Source organism: Belonocnema kinseyi, chromosome 6, assembly GCF_010883055.1.
Source record: "Belonocnema kinseyi isolate 2016_QV_RU_SX_M_011 chromosome 6, B_treatae_v1, whole genome shotgun sequence".
NCBI classification, from domain to species: domain Eukaryota; kingdom Metazoa; phylum Arthropoda; class Insecta; order Hymenoptera; family Cynipidae; genus Belonocnema; species Belonocnema kinseyi.
Window position 1 is genome coordinate 73,613,702 of NC_046662.1, and position 20,456 is coordinate 73,634,157.

Sequence of the window (20,456 nt, forward strand, 5' to 3'; positions counted from 1 at the left end):
GGGGCAGATGTGCCATGAACTGAGGCCAATTCATTTTTTATCTCATATGGAGTTAAACCCTTTAAATGAAAATGTTTGATTACCGCTCTGAACTCGTTTTTTAACAATTAACGAACAATTTTTTTTTTCAATTGGTTATAAAAACACGTAAACTCAGAAGATGTGGACTGTGACTGCACCATATATCTAGTCGGGAGTGGTGCTGACTGAAAACAGATGATTTGGAGCGATTCGCGCGCCATCTGTTGGTCATTCTAAGGACTTATTGAACTACCCTCGTAACTATATTCTACTTAATTTAATGGATTTTTTTCAAATTCTTTGGCATTTTAAGAGCCAAAAAAAATGGAAAGGAGTTTAAAGGTTTTTAAATAAGTTAGGTTATTTTAAAAGATTACAAAGAAATGTTTTATCGATTTCAATAATTAAGAATTAATTAAAAAGAAAAAAACGATTTAAAATACTTGAGACCCTGTAAAAGATTTTCAGGCATTTTCATGGGCTTTGAAAAGTTGTAAGGGCTTTCAACAGATATAAAAAGATTCGAAACATAAAACTATTCCCAGAAATTTGTTGTTCATTGTAGTAGTTTGAAGGCTTTCAAAGATAGAAATATTTTAATCATTTTAAGGTATTTTATTATTTTACTGGATTTCATAGAATTTTTCATAAGCAATCAGGGATTTCGTAGGGGTTTGAAGATTTGAAGAGATTTTCAAATATTTTTTGCAATTCATTTAGAATCGGCACTGAATGCTTCTTAATTTATCCTAAATCTTTTAAAATTTTTCTGAATTCACTCAATTCGACGCGATTCAATTACATTTTCCATATTTAACATTTTTTTCAATTCACTTGATAGTTTTTTAAATTCTGCTTGATTTTTTATGAATATCATCTAATTATTTTCATTTCTAATAATTTTCTCTAAATTCACTTACAATTTATTTTAATCAATCAAACATTTCGTGAATTTTAAAATTGATTCTAATTAATTTGAATTCTTTTGACTATAACTTGAATTGTTTTGAAATCGTTAATACATTAATAGGGTTTCAAAGATTTGAAGAGATTTGGAATTATTTTGGAATTCATCCGTATTTGTTTTTAATTCTTCGGAATTCTCTTGAATTTTTTTAGTTTGCTTGAACTTTTTTAAATTCACTCAATTCTACTTAATTCAGTCAATTTAAAAAATTTTTATTTCATTTATCCTGAAATCTATTAGGATCACCTTGAATTCTTAGAAATTTCATCCAAATCTTTGAAATTCTTTAAATTTTTCTAAGCTTATTTTAAAATAACTGAATTTAATTAAGATTTTTCATATTTTCAAATTGTTTTAACTTCATTTGATTCTATTTAATTCACATTGAATTTTTACAAATGACATCGAGTCTTCTCTTTTATGTTAAATTCCTCTAAATTGATTCCAGTTTTACGAAAATCAATAAGCAATTTTATATTTTTTATCATTTTTGTAATTCATTTGAAATCTTTTAAATGCAACTTGAATTGTTGTGAAATCTTTGGAATTGACCCTGTACATGTTGCCCTTTCAGCGTGATAAAAAGGTACCCTATGAGTATAACAAAAAGTACCCTTTCGTCCCTAATATTTTATCCTATAGGGGCTGTTCTTACAATAACTGATCTTATTATTTTTTCAGAAAATGTAGTCAGGCCTGAAAAATTCCACAAAATGTTGTCGCAATGGGTTGAAGACGGTGAAATTTTTAAGGATCTGAGCATTTCACGGCCATTGAGCAGAGTTTCTTGGGGTATAACGACTCCCGGTGATGATTCTCAAAGCATTTATGTGTGGCTGGATGCCTTAATTAATTACCTGACAGTCTTAGGATATCCGAATGAAAATTTCAGGCAGTTCTGGCCTCCTTCAGTGCAAGTAGGTCTCTTGATATTTAAAATTTTTATGTTTACTTTGTTTGAGAACGCTTTTGAGAGTTGCTGCAGGTCAGTAAATTGTGGAAAGTCAGGAAATTTAAAACTGGCCAGAGGAAGTCAGGGGATGTGCGGGAAACCTGAAAATGTCAGGGATTTTTCGATAAACCGAACTTAAAGTTCAGAGATCATTTACAAATTACGTAAGGCGTTTTTCTGAAAATTTCAATCTCTCCTCTCCTCGTTTAAGATACCATATGATTTTTTGCCCCTCCCCACAATATCTTAATAAGATTCTATAAGCATAGGGAACGAAAATACATACCAATTTTATCAATTAATTAAATGTGGATTTTCATTTCTTTTTGTTGCGAATTAATCTTTTGGTCAAAAATTTGGTTACATATTTGGTTTAAAATTCAACAATGTGGTTAAAAAATCATGGTTTTCTTTTGAGAATTCAACTTTTTGTTAAAAAGTTCATTTCTTATTGTCACTTCAACTATTTTGATAGAAAATTCAAGTGTTTGGTTGAAAATAAAATTTTTTGATAACAATTCATATCTTTGATTTAAAAATTTAACGAGTTACTTTAAAGTGAAACTACTTTGATCAAAATTAATTTTTTTATTAATGATTCCATATTTGAGTTAAAAGCCATATTTTTGGTTGAAAACATAACTTTTTTTGGAAATATCTTTTTCTGCAATAGAAAATTGATTAATTTAACTGAATATGTAACAATTTCTTTTTTTAGTGGAATATTAATCTTCTTTGTGAAAAATTGATATTTTTTGGTTCCAAATTCGTGAATTTTCTTAAAAATTAATCCTTTCGTGTAAAAAATGTATTCTTTTGGTTGAAAATCGATTTAATTGTTTGAAAATTTAACGTTAGTGTTGTCATTTTTTTCTTTTTTGAAAAAACAAATTTTCAACTGAAAATTCGATTTTTTGTTTGTTAAAAATTCATTTATTTTGTAAACAAAATTCATTTATTTGGTAGAAAATTAATCTTTTTGGTTGAAAATGTATCGCTTTGGTTGAAAATTATTTTCTTTGGTGGAAAATTTAACTAAGAATGTTGTTATTTAATTTTTGTTTGAGAATAAATTTTTTTATGTTAAAATGTAGCTATTTTGTGGGGAATTCATGTAAATTATGTACAAATTATAATTATAAATTCATTGAAAAATGAAATCATCTTTTTGGGTAAAAAATGAAGCTTCTTATTTAGTAAATTTATATTTTTCATTAAAAATTCATTTACGTGGCTGAAAATTAATTTTTTAAACTAAAAATTTAACCATTGCATTCTTTTTTTAACATAATTTTTTTAACTTATGATTTATCTTATTTATTTGAAACTTCATGTATTTGGTTGAAAATGCAATGTTGAAAATGCTTCCATCTGTTTGTGTGTTGTCATTAAATTTCAATAAGGTCAGTTTATCAACAAAAATTTCTTTGCAGTAACATGATTATTTCTTAAGTGAATTAATGTGTTTTGTTAAAAATTAATCTTTTTTGGTAGAAAATTAAGCTTTTTTTTGAAAATTTATTATATGTATAATTTTAACTGAAAATTTAACTTTGAAAATTTTTTTTTACAATTCATGCTTCGTAGTTGAAATTTCGTTTTGTGGTAGAAATTTAATTTTCTTGGTTAAAAAATCACTTGTTTAGTAGACAATTACTCTTCTTTGTTAAAAATGTATCTTTTGTTGAAAATTCATTTATGTGGTAGAAAATTTAACTATTTCGTTGAAAATTTTTGTTTTGTACTGAAAATTAATTTTTTTAAACTAAATGATATTATTTCATTTTTTTGTTGAAAATCCATTGTTTTCCTATTAAAAATTCAAATATTTTGTTGAGAATTCATGCATTTTGTTAAAAATTCATCATCTTTGGTTTGAAAATTAATGTTCTCATTTAAAAATTTATCTTATTGACTAAAAAATTATCTTTATGGTTAAAAATTAATTTTTTAAACTGAAAAATGAAATATTTTGCTTTAAGTTAAATTTTACCCTTTTTCGTTAAAAATTCATGTATTGTGTTGAAAACTTGTCTTTTTTGGTACAAAATTAATTTTTTTAACTTAAGATTTATCTTCTTTGTTTAAAATTTAATGTATTTCGTGAAAATGCAGTATCTTTAAGTTGCATATATGTGGATTTGCTATTTTTCTTAGTTAACATTTTTTTGCGATAAAGAAACATTTTTTTGCATTAAAAATATTATCTCTTCGGTTTAAGGTGCTTTTTACGAAAGAAAAATGTATAGCGGTCAGGGAAAAATCTGAGAATTTAAAAATTAGGACATTGCAGCAACTCTGCTTCTGCAAAGGAAAAAATCGTAAAGTTGGACTCTTATAACTCCTTAGGTGATTGGAAAAGACATTTTAAAATTCCATGGAGTGTACTGGCCAGCTTTCTTAATAGCAGCTGGCCTCGAACCTCCTAAAACTTTAGTGTGTCACTCCCACTGGACCGTAGAGGGCGAAAAAATGTCCAAGTCGAATACGAACGTCGTTTCGCCTTTTGATGCTGCTACGCAGTATTCTCCTGAGGGAGTCCGTTATTTTCTTCTGCGGGAGTCAGTTCCACATAAAGACTCAAGTAAGTAAAAGCAGGAGAAAAAGAAAATACGAAGAAGACAGATTTTATTAAACTGGGTTCTGGGAACAAATAGGAAGAGCAAACGTCATAACTTACAAGGAAAGTACCCAAGGTGTATCTCACCCATTGTAATATTTCATTTAAATTTAGAACGTATGTTGTGATTAATTTTCCAAAAACCACATCCATCCTTATTAAAACTGGAACATTTTTTACAAGTAGTTAATGTCCGGAAAACGAAACAGTAAAATTTCTTTTAGTTTTTCTTTTTTAAATGGATTTTCGATAATCGCGTTTGGGTATCTAGGACATAGGTCAGCGGTCTCAACCTGTTAACTGCTTGTGGTGTCTTCCCGGTAACTAGCGTTGAATTCAGAAAAATTAAGAATTTGTATTCCTATGAATACGCGATTTTTCCTCTGTCTAAAAATCCCCCAACGGGAACAGAAAAAGTGCAAATCCTATTCTTTTCAATCGACTTAGCAAAATTTAACGAAAGCATTTATTTAACCCATTTTTCATTATGAAATCTTTTTATAACAATGCAACAAAGAAATCTATGCAAATGTGTGAATTTAAATAATTTTAACTCTAGAGAGGCAGAGTTGAATTGGCGAGAATTAAAATTTCAGAATTTACATTCAATAAATATTTACAATAAACTAATTCAAATTTTTGCAAGCAAATCTATGTTCGGCATGCGATTCTAAACATTTTGACATGTAAAACTTGCCCGTAGCTTTGAAAAACAACACAGAAAAATGTGAGCCTGGAAAAAGAATAAAATATCAGCGGTAGAACACTGCAGATAACAGGTTTAGTCCGCTGCGTATCCCCTTTAGATAACATGAATAGTTTTCACTTGTCATATAACTTTCGATTTTGATTCAAATGTTATGAAAACTACCGAGTAGTATTTTTATCTAGTAATTGAATCAAAAAATTTTACAGTTTAAAAAAATATTGAAAATTGCAAAAATAACAACGATTTTCCTTCAACGTGTATATTTATGAAATTTCAGTTAACAGTTTTTACCGCTGGACCCTTTAAATGTTTTTCGGGGTCAACTTTAAGGGTGGCTTTCACCTTTTAAATCGACGAATTAGCACGTTAAAAAACGGGTCTGCTATTTTTTTTGCACTACAACATTTTACAAAATGAACGAAATCGGTCAGGTGCACCTAGGTACTTCCCTTGATATAGTTTTATATAAATAACATTTGGGAGGGTTTAAATATTAATTAAATTTTGCTTTGCCTTTTATTTTAATTATTAAATTGCCTTACAAATCGAAAGTATGCAATAATTGATAAATTTTTTAATGTTTCGATTTTTAATTATTAAAAATTTTTAATTGTGAAAGATTCAATTTATGCTTGTATTGAAGAATATTTGAAATTTCTTATTTAAAAAATGCAAGTTTAAAAATAACTTAAAAAAGTACATTCTTGACTATTTTTTTATTTTTCGTTTAGAAAAGTCTTCACTCTATTTTCGTAAGCCTTAGTAGTTAAACAAATATAATCGTCCGATTGAAACTTTATGAACTTTTTTCCATTTTAAAATTACTTAAAATTAATCGATTCATAAATAAACAGGACAACTGAAAAATCCAAAAAATATAATTCCCGAAATGACAAAATTGTCGAAATGTAAAAATCCCGAATTGGAAAATTCTCGAGTTATAAAATTTCTGGCAGAAATTTGCCGAATTCTAAAATACTTGTACTTTAAAATGCCCTAATTTAAACAATTAAAAAATTGTTTTTGCTAAATATAATGTATTTATTAAATATAAAATAACAGGATTGAAAAAATATATAGTTCTGAATGAAAAATTTGGTTTGAAAATGTGCAAAATACTTTTTTTCAATTACAGAGAATATTCTTGAAAATTGAAATGTTAATCTAAAAAAGCTTCGATATAAATAACTTCAAACTTGAATCCTGCAGTTGGTTTGGAAAATGTTATTTAGCTTGAAGAAAATTTTGGAAGAAATTTCTTTTTTAGTTTGAGGCGTACGTGTTTACGAAAATTTGTAATATAATTTGTTTACAATTATTGTTATTTTAAATTTAAAAAAATTATTTTGAAAACCTTAAACATTGAAAAAATGGTATTTGGTAAATATATTTGATTATTGTATATAATGAATAAATAATATTGATTAAAAACAATTTTTTAATTGTTTGAATTCGGGAATTTGCTAGTTCGGTTATTTTAAAATTTGGCAATTTTCTATCTGTAATTTTATTGTTCGGGAATTTTACAATTTGGGAGTTTTAAAGTTTCGGGAGTTTTATTTTTTCAGTCGTCGCAATGACACGCTGTTATTAAGTTTTTAATTCTATTAATACATTGTTTCAGTCTAAAATATTGCAATTTTAACCCATTCAGATGGAAAATTTTTAGTTAAGAAAAAAAATGATTTACTTTTTCGCAAAATTAGACTGTTCATTTAAATCAAGCAATTATAAATCAAATAGTCAAAACTAAACAATTAAAATTTTTTTTTTAAATAGAAAGCCTTGAATCTTTAAAATTTTAAAGAGCTAAATTTAAACTTTGAACGTTACAATTTTAATTTTTCTATTTTAAACAAATTTAATTTTTAAGTGAAATTGTTGAATTTAGATGTTTAAATAACTATTAAACACTTATTAATTTAGAAATTTTGGAAAGATTCAAAATGATTTTAGAACCTAAAATTATTTCAAACAATTTAAAATAAAATGTAATTTTTCCAAAAGAATAAAAAAAAATGTCTTAAAATTTGTACGAAAATTCAAAATGATTCCTTATTTACAAATTTAATTTTAAGAGAATATTTAGAAATGTTTTAAAAAATTTCAAAATATTTCCAAAATTGTCAAAGACAATTTTGGCAAGATTTAAAAAAAATCATGTAAATTCAAGATATATTTAAAAGACTTGAGAAGATTATGAAATAATATTTTAATCTTGAAAAGATAAAAAAAAACAGTTTTTTCAAAGATATCAAACAAAAACTTGAGAAGTTTTTAAAGAATTTTGAAAAGTTTCCAGAGAATCGACAAATTTCTGAAAATTCTTGGGAAAATTTGAAAGCATTATTTGTTATGAAAAATTAAGTTAAAAAAAAATTAATGACATTTTTAAACATTCTAAAATTTTTCTAGAAAGTTGCAAGATTTTGAGGCACTTTTTTAAATTTTGAATGATTTCTTACAATTTTTAGAAAAATTCGAATCAGTTTTAAAGATCTTTAGAAATAAAAAAGTTTTTGAAGAGAATAAAAATATTTTAAAACTCGGAATGATTTGAGAACTTTTCAAATATTTTTCAATTCCTTCCAAACTTCTAAAAGTTCTGAATACGATTTTAACTTCTTTGAATTTTTTCTAATATTTTCTAAAATCCTGTTTGGCACATCTAAAATGTTTAAAAATCTTTTTAAATATTTCACGAATCTTCGTAAAATTATATTTATGTAACTTTAAAAACAAACTGATAATACTTATTTCTTTCATCTTAAATCTCAGAATTAAATTTTAGCTCGAACGCTTCCTTTTTGGAAATATTCTGTATCCAAATACTTCTTTTCAGATTTCAGCGAAAACACCGTGCAATTGATATTAAACGCAGACTTGGCAGATAATCTGGGCAATTTAGTTCGCAGATGTACGAGTAATCTCATCAATTCCGAAAAAGAGATTCCAAATCCAAAATTATTTGCCGACGTTCTGAAATCGGAACAAGCGCTTAAAGTGAAAGAGAATCTCGAATTTTTGAAGGCGACTGCTGAAAAGAATTACAAAAGTTTCAATGTTCATCATGTCGTAGACGCAGTTATGACTACTTTGCACAGTGCAAATCAAATGTTTGATTATCATAAACCCTGGGCTTTAAGAAAACTCACATCCGATTTGGAAGCCGAAAAAGAATTAAAAGCTGTAATTTCCCTAACGCTGGAAACCGTCCGAGTATCAGCTTTAATTCTTCATCCAGTGATTCCCAAGCTCACGAGCGATCTTCTCGATTTTCTTCAGGTACCCCAAGAAAACCGAACCTGGGAAGACACAAGTCCTGCCTATCTGGAAACTTCACCTTCGGAAAATAGAAATTATACCAAGGATTGTATTTTTTTTGAGAAAATACGAGATGCAAAGAAGTAACGGAAGTGTTCATAGTTTAATACTCTTTGTGGAAGTCTTAATGCTAATATATTTACAGAGAACGATCATACGGATATAATTTTTAGTGTACATAAATATCTTGCACGAAACGTGCCGACGAAAGGATGCAAAATTGATTTCTCAGGGTCGAAAGACCAGTGATGGGAAGCAACTAGTTTCTTTTAACCAGTAACTGTAACCAGTTGCTTGTTTAGAAATTACAGTGAATTTATTTTTTGACCGGGAATCTGACAAATTTTTATAAAAAACAAAATCTGTCCAACTTTGAATTCAACCGTTTTTAAAAATAATTAGTTCAATTAGGCATTTTTTAAAAGTTATATCATTCAGTTTAGAATGATTCATTCGAAAATCTTCCAGTTTAAACATTTTCTATTTCAGATTTTAAGTTTCAAGCGTGCATTTTAATTTAAAGAATTTTGAAATATAGTTTCAAAGACTTGAACATTAAAATATTAGAATAGTTTGAAATCGAAGATTTTAGATGAAAAATATTATTAGTTGATCAACGGTTAATATCAATTAATTAATCATTTTTCAAATTGAACTGTACATTAGGGATTAAAAAGTGATGAATATTTGATTTTACAAGATGATTCGGAATCAATTTGAAATTTTTTAATTAAAAAGAAGAACCATTACGTAATATTAAAAAATATCTGACAGCTCATTTAAAATCAACAATTACAAATCAAATATTCAAAACTAAGCAAAAGATTATCTTTGAACATTACCAATTTAATTGTCTTATTTAAAAAAAATTATTTGCAATTCAAATTGTTGAATTTTGAAGTCTAAATAACCATTGAACACCTATTACTTTTATAAAAAATTCGAGTAAGTTGAAGAGATTTTGAAAAGTTTTGCAAAAAATAAAAATTAATTAAAAATTTGAAATGATTTCAAATAATTTAAGCGTAGTGTCTACGTTTACCATAAAAATCCGGCTATTCATGCAGACATTTCCATGGCCTAATTTAAAACAAAATATAGATTTCTGAAAATTTTGAACAAATAATTTAGAAGCTTTTAAAGAATTTTGAATGTCTTGAGAAGAATAAAAAACATTTCCTTCAGATTTTTATAGGAAATTTGAAAATAATTTTTTATTTTGACATATTAGTTTTAAGAGAACAGATAAGAAGATTTGCAAACATATAAGAAATGAATGTGGAAGATTTAAACAAGTTTGTAGGAAAAATTAAAATCATTTTAAAAGATAATTAAAAGTTCTGAAAAAATTTCAAAAATAAGGTAAAACTTGAGAAAATGTGAAACATCTCGATTTTTCACGACTTCGTAATAAAATTTTGAAGTATTTTAAGGATTTTTAAACTATTTAAAATTAAAATAATTAAACTTTCAATTTAGGAAGTGTTTTGTTCATAAAAAAATGTAATCGTTCAATTAGGAAATTGAAAAAATGCATTGATTGATTCTTCAATTTAGAGCATTGAAAATGAATACAAAAATTTTTTAAAAAAGCTTGCCGTGAAGAATGCTTGCCAAACGGGAAAAAACCGAGAAATGACAGGATATTTTTTCTTTTATTAAAACGACCACCCTGTAGAGGTAAAGAAGCTACATTTGTAAATACGTAACGAATTGGTAACTAGTTCCATTTTTTCAGTAACGGTAACTATAAAGATCGTCACTTAAAAAAATTACTTTCGAAATGTAGTTCACAAGTATTTTCTATGACCATCAATAAATTTGATTGCTTTTGCAACTATTTTTTTATTTTCACTATTCAATTGTGACTTTTTCATACCGGAAAAGTGAGCCAAAGTAACTACTTTCTAATCCAAAAGTGACTAAAACTGACTAAAAGTGACTAATGAGTATTGGTAATGTGACTGATGTTCTTTTCAATACAAACTTTTTTTAAGAATTCAAAAAAATTCGATGAAATTTAGAAGAATTCCGGGTGAATTTTAACAAATTCAGGATACATAAAAAACGAATAATTAAATAAAATTCGAGTGAATTTAGATAAATTTAAAGGAATTCAGAAGAAATTCATGAAATAAGGAAAAAAATATGAAAGTATATTTAAAAAAATGAAATGAAATGAAAATGAACTAAAATATTCTACTGATTTCAGTACAATTGAAGTGAATTTAGAAGAATTCAAGGGGATTCAAAATACTGATAAATTGCCTAGGAATTCTAGGTGAGTTTAATTCCAAATGAGATGAAAAAAAAATGTCAAAAATATTGCAGTGACTTCAATCATACTGGAGTAAATTTAGAAGAATGCAAGTGAATTTAAAATGTTTTGATGGAATTTAAAAGAATTTGAAAGAATATCATTGAAAAAAAAAATAAAATAAAAATGTCTATCGAATTGAGTAAACTTGGAGTGAACAGGATTAAGATGAAAATTCGAGATAATTTAGGTTAATTCAATAAAAAAAATTTTAAACAACGTATTGAACCAAATTTGAGTGAATTTAGAGACATTTAAGGGATATGAGAAAAAGTCGATAAAATTCTTAAAAATTCTAGGTCATTTAAAAAAATTCAAGCGAATAGAAAACAAATCAAAATATTAAAAAATTCAATTAACTAATTCAATTTTGGAATGTATTGAGATAAGTTAAAGTTTAAATTTTAAAAATAAAAAAATTTCTATCGAATTAAGTAACACAAGAATAAACCGGAATCAAGCCAAAATTCAAAAGAATAGAAGTTTCTTAAAAAAATTAATGAAATTGGAGTGAAGTTAGATAAATATAAGGGAAATAAGAAGAATTCAATAAAATTCTTTAAAACCCTAGCCGCATTGAAACAAAAAATCAAGTGAACTGAAACCAATTCAAAAATATCTAAAAAATTAACTGAATAGATTCAAAAGACTTTAATGAAATTCATAAGAATTTGAAAGAATATATTTGAACAAAATTTTAAAACTCAAAAAGTGACTATTGAAAATAAACAAAAAATAAAATAAAAACTCAAGTAAATTGAAAATAGTTCAAAAATATTCTTTAACTTTATTTAATTAATTAAATATGGAATGGATTGAGATGGGCTCAAAGGAGCTCAAACGAATTGTATGAAATGCCTGCGAGTTCAAGATGAGTTTAAAAGAAAAAAAATCCTATTGAGTTGAGTAGAATAAAGTGAATTATAAAAATTCAAGGAAATTAAACAATTCAGAATAAATTAATAAGAAATCAAGCTAAATTAAACATAATTCCAATGAATAGAATGAAACTGGTAAACTTAAAAAAAAAATCCATTGAATTCAGATAAATGAGAGTGAATAGAATTAGTAAATGAGAACCTAATAAAATCCGTAACAATTCAAGGTAAATTCAAGTCTTCGGGGTCAATTTAAAAAATTGAAAATCCAAAAAAGATCCACTGAATTCAGTGAAATTCAAGGGAATTTCAAAGAGTTCAAGGCACATTCAAAGGAATTTAAATAAAAAATAAATTCAGAACTCATTGGGTTCTCTGTATTAATTTATTCAACAAAACGAGTAAAGTGATCTTTTTATTGTAACAAGTGATTAAAATTATATATACTCACTAAATATGAAACATTTACCATTTTTACTTTTTGCAATAACAGGCTTAATTCTAGCTATGAACTAGTTACTATTTACTGAAGAATTAATCAAACTTGCTAATTCATCAGTAAAAATAGCCCATAACTAAAATTGGGTCATGATTCAAATGAGTAAAAAACAAAAAACAAAAAAAAAAACCAGTGGTAACTGATAAAAAGGTACATTTTGAAATGGTAACGATAACGATAACTAGTTACTTTTTCGTAGTGTAACGCTAACGATAATTTAAAAAGTAACATACCCATCACTGCAAAAGACCCTTGAAAAAATTTTAACTTTTCGTCAGTGAATCGTATACGTAATTTAAAGCTAATTTATCGAAAAAAAACTCGTAATGAGTTCTCGAATTCCTCTCGTTCGGATATGTGATTTACAAGATCGAGTTAGATTCAACGGGAGTCGTAATATTTTCATTTTTCTTGTTTTTTTCTTTTTTAACAACTTGCAGCTTTTTCATCGCCAATTGGAACTATGTTTAATCACCGCTCTTCGCGAGCCTTACCGCCGTTTCCCGTTAAATAGAAAAATAAATAAATGATTATTTACATTTTACAAGATGGAAATGAATTCTCACAGAACACAGCCTGCGATTTTTGATATCGCTAGTAAATGTCGAATCAACAGATATTACTGTAGGAATGGTGATATTTTCTGATAATTCTCGGTATTGCGTCGAACCTCACGCCTCTGCAAATACCCAAGTCCTAAAATTAATTCATTCCAAGTAACTGTAATTATAGTGTCTATTAAATAAATTTGACAGAGTGCTCTCTATACTTTAAAACCAGGAAATGATAGTGAATTTATTTTTTTAACAGGGATTTTACGAATTCCTGGAAGAGAAATCTATCCAAGCTCCTAAAATATCACAAATTTCATACCACATGGTATATAATGCATGTTTAAATAAGTTCGATTTTAAGTATATTGCAAATTTTAAATTCTATTTTAAAACTTTTCAATTATGAAATAATTCAATTTACAATGAGTAATTTAAAAATCTTTTACTTTAACAATTTTCCATTTTAAGTCTTCGTTTTTAAACGCATATTTTAAACTTAAAGAATTTATAAATGCAGTTTTGAAGACTTAAAGAATTAGGAATTAAAAGCGTTCGAAATAGAAAATTATGTTTAAAAAATGTTTTAAATTGATTGATTGTTCCAGACGATTCTAAATCTGTTCAAAATTAAACATTTTACAGAATTTAACTTAAAAAATTGAATGTTTCCAATTCAAGAACTTATAAGCTGAACAAATGTAAAAGTTCGATTGAAACTTTATAAACCGTTTTCAAATTTTAAATAATTTAAAAATCATAGATGGGATGGTAAGATTCCACCGAAAAAGATGCTGAACAAGACCAAAAATATAATTAGTAAAATGAATTTACAAAAAATGAAAATTTCAAAAAATTTAAAATGACTAAAAAAATAAAACTACCAATAATATTTATTAACGAAATTTAAATATTCAAAAATTGAAAGTTAACGAAACTATAAAAATTCCGATATTTAAAATGACCAACATTATTAAATTCCGGAAATTGTATAATTACCGAAATTTGAAACATTATAAATTATAAATTACAGCAAATTTAAAATTCCAGATATTAATAAATTACGGAAATTCCAAATTTTGAACAAAAATCTGATTTAGAATTGAAAACAGCTTATAAAATTTTTGTGAATTTAAAATCTCATGTTTTATAGTATGAAGTTAATTTTATAATTTGGACAGTTTTACATTTTTTAATTTTTCTAGCTTCGTTAACTTTCACTTTCGGAATATTTCAATTTCTATACTAAATATTCTTGGTATTTTTTTCGGTAAACATAATCAACTTTTAATATTTCTCGATATTGAACTGTAATTCAAAATGAGAAATTATAAATAAAGTATAATAAACATAATAAATCATCGTGGAAGCATTAAATCTATTATTATATTTATTCCTTATTTAAAAAGAGATTTATTCTAAACCAAATTTAAAATCATACAATTTTTTAATGTTTCTAACTTGAAATTGCTTAGAATGATTAATTTGGAACATTTATAAATTTATTTATTGATTTCTTTAATTTAGAGAATTGAAAATGATATCGTGGATTTTAATTTTGCAGTTTAAGGGCATCTAATTTTAAATTGTTTAATTGAAAAGTATTTAAAGCTTAAATTTATAAGTGTAAATTATTGAAGATTTGATTCAACATTTAGGACGTTTCAATTTTCAAAGTTTAAAACTGAAAAGAGTTCCACTTTGTGTGCTTTAATTTGAATTTCAGTTTCAATTACTTTAAATTAAACAAATTTTAGCGAATTTTTAAATTTTAATGACTTTGAAAAATGTTTAAAAACTGGGAAAAATTTGAGACTTTTGTTCCTCTATTAAAACGACCACACTGTTTTAATTTGCGCGATTTCGACTGAAATTTAGAGTTTGAAATAAAAACTTAAAAAATGTAAGCACATCAAATTATTTTTGTTCAATTTAAGAGTTTTAAACGTAACTAATTTTAATTTCTTGTTATTCAATTATGGATGACTCAATGTAAAAATTTAATTATATATTAAATTTATCCTTTTGAATAATTTTTTTTGTGATAAAAAAAGACTCGAACAGTATTTGCACAGGCATTTTGAAAATTCGGTGTTTTATGTACAGGGGGATGCAAGCGAACATTACCAGAATACTTTTTGTCTCTACAACATTTGATTAAAGTAACTTCACTAGAAAATGCAGGAAGAACATTTAAGGGATTTTTTTTAACAAGGGTGAATATAATCACATATTTTGTATTGAAGAGAGTTATTCGTAGCAACAGCAAAATACGCCTTTTTTGCTTGCCTCACCCTGTATTCCCGTGGATAGATTTAGGCAGAGAGTAAAAATCGTCTCAGGATTTACTTTTAAGATTTTAGAAAATCCAAAATTTATCTATCAACTGGACAACGCTTAAAATATCGTTGGTTTAATATTAGATCTAATGATCCGCGCTTGACTGGTTAAAAGTTTAAACAATTCGAATAATTTCTACGTTTCTTATTTTTAATTTAAACTTAATTAAGTTTATGTCTTAAAATGTTGCGCAGTTCGACAAGTATACTTTTTGTAATCTGGAATTAAATGAGTTTCGTAGGAAATCAAAAAGTGCAGTGGAAAACTAACTTTATTTTATAAGCCAAATGTTTAGTTTTTTAACCTAATATTTTAAAAGTACAAAAACTGATATATAATTTATATTTAAAATATTATTTTTTATTTTATAAATGACCCAAAATTTAATTTGTTAATCTCAGACTTCAAAGTCTTTCCCTTATTTGCCCTTTTCCCCCTTTAAGTCATTTTTTCATTTAAATGTGGAATTAGGTAATAGAGCGCAACAAGAAAATCAACATATTTTGTGTTGAACTAATTATGTTTTTTCGAGTAATTTACTATTATATTTTTGTTTAAGAATTAATCTTTTTTGGTAAAAAATTGTATTAATTGGTTGAACCTTCAGTAATTTAGTTGAAATTTATTTTCTTTCTTGACTGAAAAATGTTTCTTGATTTATGATTCGATTTTCGGTTCAAAATTTTTCTCTTTTACTTGAAAATTCAACTACTTGGTTGCATTTTCCACTGTAACATTAAAAAGTTTTTTTTTTTTGGTTGACCATTGAAAATTTTAGTTGAAAATTCATTTGTTGTGTTGAAAATGTAACTATTTTGTTTAAAATTATTTTTGTTGTTGTTGTAAATTAATCTTTTTGGTTGAAAATATAACTATTCCATTTTATGCTAAAAATTTATCTTTTTTAGTTGAAAACTCAACTAATTGGTTTAAATTTGTACTATTTTGTAACATTGCATTTTTTGGTTGAAAGATTCATCATTTGAGTTGAAAATAGGTCTCTTTTGGCAGCAACTTTAACTATTTCATTTTTTATTTTAAAATGTTCTTCTTTAATCGAAAATTCAGCTACTTGTGTAGAAAATTCCTTTTATTTTTTGATTGAAAATTAATATTTTTGTTAGAAAATTTGTCTAACTATTTCATTTTGGCTTGGTAGAATTTTTAACTGCTTTAATAAAAAAGGATTTGTTGGTTGAAGATTCATAATTTCAGTTGAAAGTTAAACTAATTTGATACAAATTAATGTTTTTGATTAACGATTCATATTTTTGGTTAAAAATCTAACTATTTTCTTTCAAATTCGTTTTTTGTTAAAATATAACTCGTTAACTGAAAATTTCACTATTTCAATTTTTTTAGGAAATTGATATTTTTAAGTTGAAAATTGATTTTAACATTCATCACTTTTGGTCAAAATTGGACATTTTTATGGTTAAAAATTAAACTGTTTGAATAAAACTGAACGGTTTGAGTTAAGAATTTTAACTGTATTGTAGAAAATTTGTTCTCTTTTCTTGCAAATTAATTATTTTATTTGAAAATTTAACTATTCGATTTTGAGTTAAAAAATAATTTTTATTATTTAAAATGCATATATTTTGTGGAAATTTTGACTTTTTCCCAGAAAATTAATATGCTTGGTCGAAAATTCATCATCTGAGTTAAAAATTGATATTTTTTGGCAACAACTTTAACTATTTCATGTTTTGTTTAAAGTGTTCTTTTTAAATAGAAAATTCAACTACTTGTGTTGAAAACTCCTTCTATTTTGATTGGAAATGTATCTAACTATTCCATTTTAGGTTAAAAATTTATTTTTTAGTTGAAAATACAACTGTTTGGTAGACTTTTTAACTACTTCATTAAAAAGGATTTTTTTGGTTGAAGATTCATCATTTCAGTTGAAAATTCATGTATTTTTGTTGGTAATAAACAATTAATTAATTTTTGGTTACAAATGTAACTATTTTCTTTCAAATTTGTTGTTTTTTGTTGTTATTAAAATATAGCTTTTTAAATGAAAATGTCAATATTTTAACTTTGTTAGAAAATTGATATTTTGAAGTTGAAAATTGATTTGTTTGGTTTGAAAAAACTCTTAGTCGATATTTAATTTTTTTTTGTTTGAAACTTAAACTGATCGGTTTTGGTTGAGAACTTTACTATTTTGTAGAAAATTTATTCTTTTTTTGCTTCAAAATTAATGATTTTAATTGCAAATTTAACCATTCGATTATGAGTTAAAAAGTAATCTTGTTGTTGAAAATTTATATATTTTGTGGAAATTTTGACTTTTTAGTACTACTTGGTTGAAAATTTATTTTTTGGTTGAAATTTAAACTATTTTGTAAAAAATTCTTCTACTTTATTAAAAGCGCAGAAATGTACACCACTTCAAATTCAATTTAATATAGTAACCACACGTTTTAAGCCCTGATTCAGTCGATTTCAAGTTATGTCTTTTGGTTTGAGCATGCACATAAAAAACTTAAATGTATGGCTGAATGAACTTTTCTGCAGGTAAAATGTTTAAACGGCGAAACGTAGAAATTATTGGATTTTTAAAAAGTTTTCACTGGGCAAATCTGAAGTACTAGATAGATCTTTAGTAAACCCTGATGCGCTTCTTTCTGCTGTGCTGCTAGATCTCTAAATTAATTTCTTACATTGTTTTAGCTCGAGCGTTTTCTTTCTCGAATATTTCTGGATTCTCTCTAGGATATTTCTGCTTCTTTGCGTCTTTGAAATTTGCGAGAGAGAGGCTCGAAACAGTTGATCGTGTGTGATAAACACTTAGGATATGTTTTGAAAAAGTCTCTTGTGATTGTCTTGATCATGATGACGACATGCTGCTTTGATGAAGTAGATATATTTAGTTTAATTAATTAAATAGCGCTAACGATGGTGTCCCGATGCCTTTGAGCTATGGATCCAACTTGGCAGCTATCAGCACTTGACCTAGGACTAATGTTGCACTCGACAATGGATCCGTTGCGTTTTTGAACAACTACAGAGCGAAATTCGCCAACTTCGCTGGTTGAGGGCTGATTTCCTCGCGCCCGGGCACCTTTCGTGAGAATTCGCTTGAATGCTTCTCTGAACTCGGTGTTAAAGATGCTGTAGATAATCGGGTTGAAGGCCGAGTTGCTGTAGCCGAGCCAGGTGAGAACCTAGTAAATTATTATTATTATTATTATTATTATTAAATATTTTAAGGCACTCAATAATTTTTTTATTTCACAAGTTTACAAGTAGCAATATTTCGAAAATTGTGCTGTTTGCAGGGTGACGGAAGATCAGGGAAAACCTGAAAATCAGGGAATAGTCAGGGATTTTGAAAAAAGGGCAAAATTTAGGGAATTTCTATAAAGAGTGCTTTAAGTAACTGTTTACAATAATCGGGCCTCTCGCAGTCACTTTTAGTCAAATTTGGTCTCAAATCACTTCTTAGTTAGTTTTTAAAGATAAAGTCACTATAGTCACGTTTTAAAATGAAAATATCACTTTAGCGATTTTTCTAAAAAAAAAACTCGTGGTTTTACAATCATTGAATTAAGGTCTATACCTATTTCTAACTTTGTTTGAATATATTTGAAATTTTTTATTGCATTTTAAGAGATTCCAACAAATCTTTAACAGATTTATATAATTTGAAGAGATTTAAAATATTTTAGGATATTACGTATTTATTTATATTTTAGGAAATCTATCAAATGTTCAGGGGTTTCAAAAAATTTGAAAGGTTTTATTTTAAAAGATTTCAAGGAATTTTTCATTAATTTCAGTAATTTTATGGGATTTCAAAGTTTTTATGGTTTAAAAAAATTTAAAGACTTTTTAGAATTTTTATTATACTTAAATAATTTGAAGTGACTTCAAATGATTTTAAACATTTTAGGTTACTTTCAGAGCTTTCAAAAGATTGAAAAAGTACCAAGGTGTTTCAAAATTGTGAGATTTGAGGCTATTTTGACCAATTTCAAGAAATATCCAGAAGCTTTAAAAAAATGACAATGGATATGAAAAGACCTGCAAGTTTTTAGCGTATTTTCAGAGTCCAAAGCATTTTCAAGAGATTTTAAAGGATTTAAAATGTCTTAGGGTATTTTTACTATATTTGAATCATTTTAAGTGCTTCTAAATAATTTTACAGATTTGAGGGGATTGGAACATTCCATATAATTTTTCATGAACTTTAAACAATTTCAAGGGATTTCAAAAAATATTAGTGTTTTTAAATATTTTAGGGTATTTTATAAGATTCGAAAAAAATTTCAATTTATTATTATTATTATTATTATTATTACACCATTAAGCCATTTCCCTTTCGGGGTAGGCGTGACTCACTCGGTAGGGGAAAGGAGTAGTGTGTGGAAGGGATAGAGATTTTTCAGATTGATCCAGAATTCTCGTGCTATTTAAGTAAATAACACATTCGTTCCACAACACTGCTCCGACCCAGTTTGCTGATCAATCTCTCTAGCAATCACCCCAAGCGAAGAACCTCACGAAGTCGTTATGTAAGGTACCCCACTTGGGTCCATTAGTGGCCAAGGTCTTTTGTTTCAAGCGTCATTCAATCTACTGACACTCTTTTTATTAACTATTTGCCGGCATACTTTCCTGTCCTGGCATACTTCTCTAGCTTCTTTTATGTCCATGCATTTTTTCATGCAGGCTCTCGTGTTTCTGTGACTTCTTAAGTCTCTTCTAACTAGGGTCGCATTCACACATTCTAACCATTCTTTCCGCGGTCTACCTCTGGGCACGCTGCCATTTACTTTACCTTGATACACTTGTTTCGTTAGTCGTTCATTTGGCATTCTCTCTACATGTCCGAACCATCTTAACCGATTTCTTTCCCATGTGTCTATTAGCGTCTCTTCTGCACCACATTCTTTTAGAATTATCTCTTTACTTACTTTGTCCATCAGGGCTTTCCCGCATATTATGCGCATGAATCTCATGTCAATTGCGTTAATTTTACTCTTATCTTTTTCTTGATAAGTCCCTGTCTCGCTACCGTATAGTACAGTCTGTACAAATATAGAATTATGTATTGCCATTTTATTATTATTATTATTATTATTATTACACCATTAAGCCATTTCCCTTTCGAGGTAGGCGTGACTCACTCGGCAGGGGAAAGGAGTAGTGTGTGGAAGAGATAGAAATTTTTCAGATTGATCCAGAATTCTCGTGCTATTTAAGTAAATAACACGTTCGTTCCGCAACACTGCTTCGACCCAGGTTGCTGATCAATCTCTCTAGCAAT

General features: G+C 26.8%; 2 protein-coding genes across 4 annotated transcripts in view; one reads left to right on the forward strand and one right to left on the reverse strand.

The window, feature by feature from the left end:
* The window catches only part of LOC117174821 (methionine--tRNA ligase, mitochondrial-like), a 25,987-nt gene extending 16,796 nt beyond the window's left edge, over positions 1 to 9,191 (forward strand). The window contains exons 5-7 of the mRNA XM_033364201.1: positions 1,670 to 1,905; positions 4,290 to 4,524; positions 8,112 to 9,191. Coding sequence (XP_033220092.1) covers positions 1,670 to 1,905; positions 4,290 to 4,524; positions 8,112 to 8,680 — 1,040 coding nt within the window. The 3' untranslated portion in view covers positions 8,681 to 9,191. The remainder of the gene's footprint in view (positions 1 to 1,669; positions 1,906 to 4,289; positions 4,525 to 8,111) is intronic.
* Positions 9,192 to 12,192: 3,001 nt separating this feature from the next.
* The window catches only part of LOC117174876 (dopamine receptor 1), a 70,379-nt gene continuing 62,115 nt past the window's right edge, over positions 12,193 to 20,456 (reverse strand). The window contains exons 4-5 of one of the 3 annotated variants that reach the window (XR_004467396.1): positions 17,848 to 18,351; positions 12,193 to 12,983 (exon numbers count right to left, since the gene is read on the reverse strand). Coding sequence is in view for 1 of the 3 variants with exons in the window: in XM_033364283.1 (XP_033220174.1) it covers positions 18,067 to 18,351 (285 nt within the window). In the remaining 2 variants the exon portion in view is untranslated. Of the gene's footprint in view, positions 12,984 to 17,501; positions 18,352 to 20,456 lie in introns of those variants that run through there. The other 2 variants (XR_004467395.1, XM_033364283.1) reach the window with 2 other exon arrangements.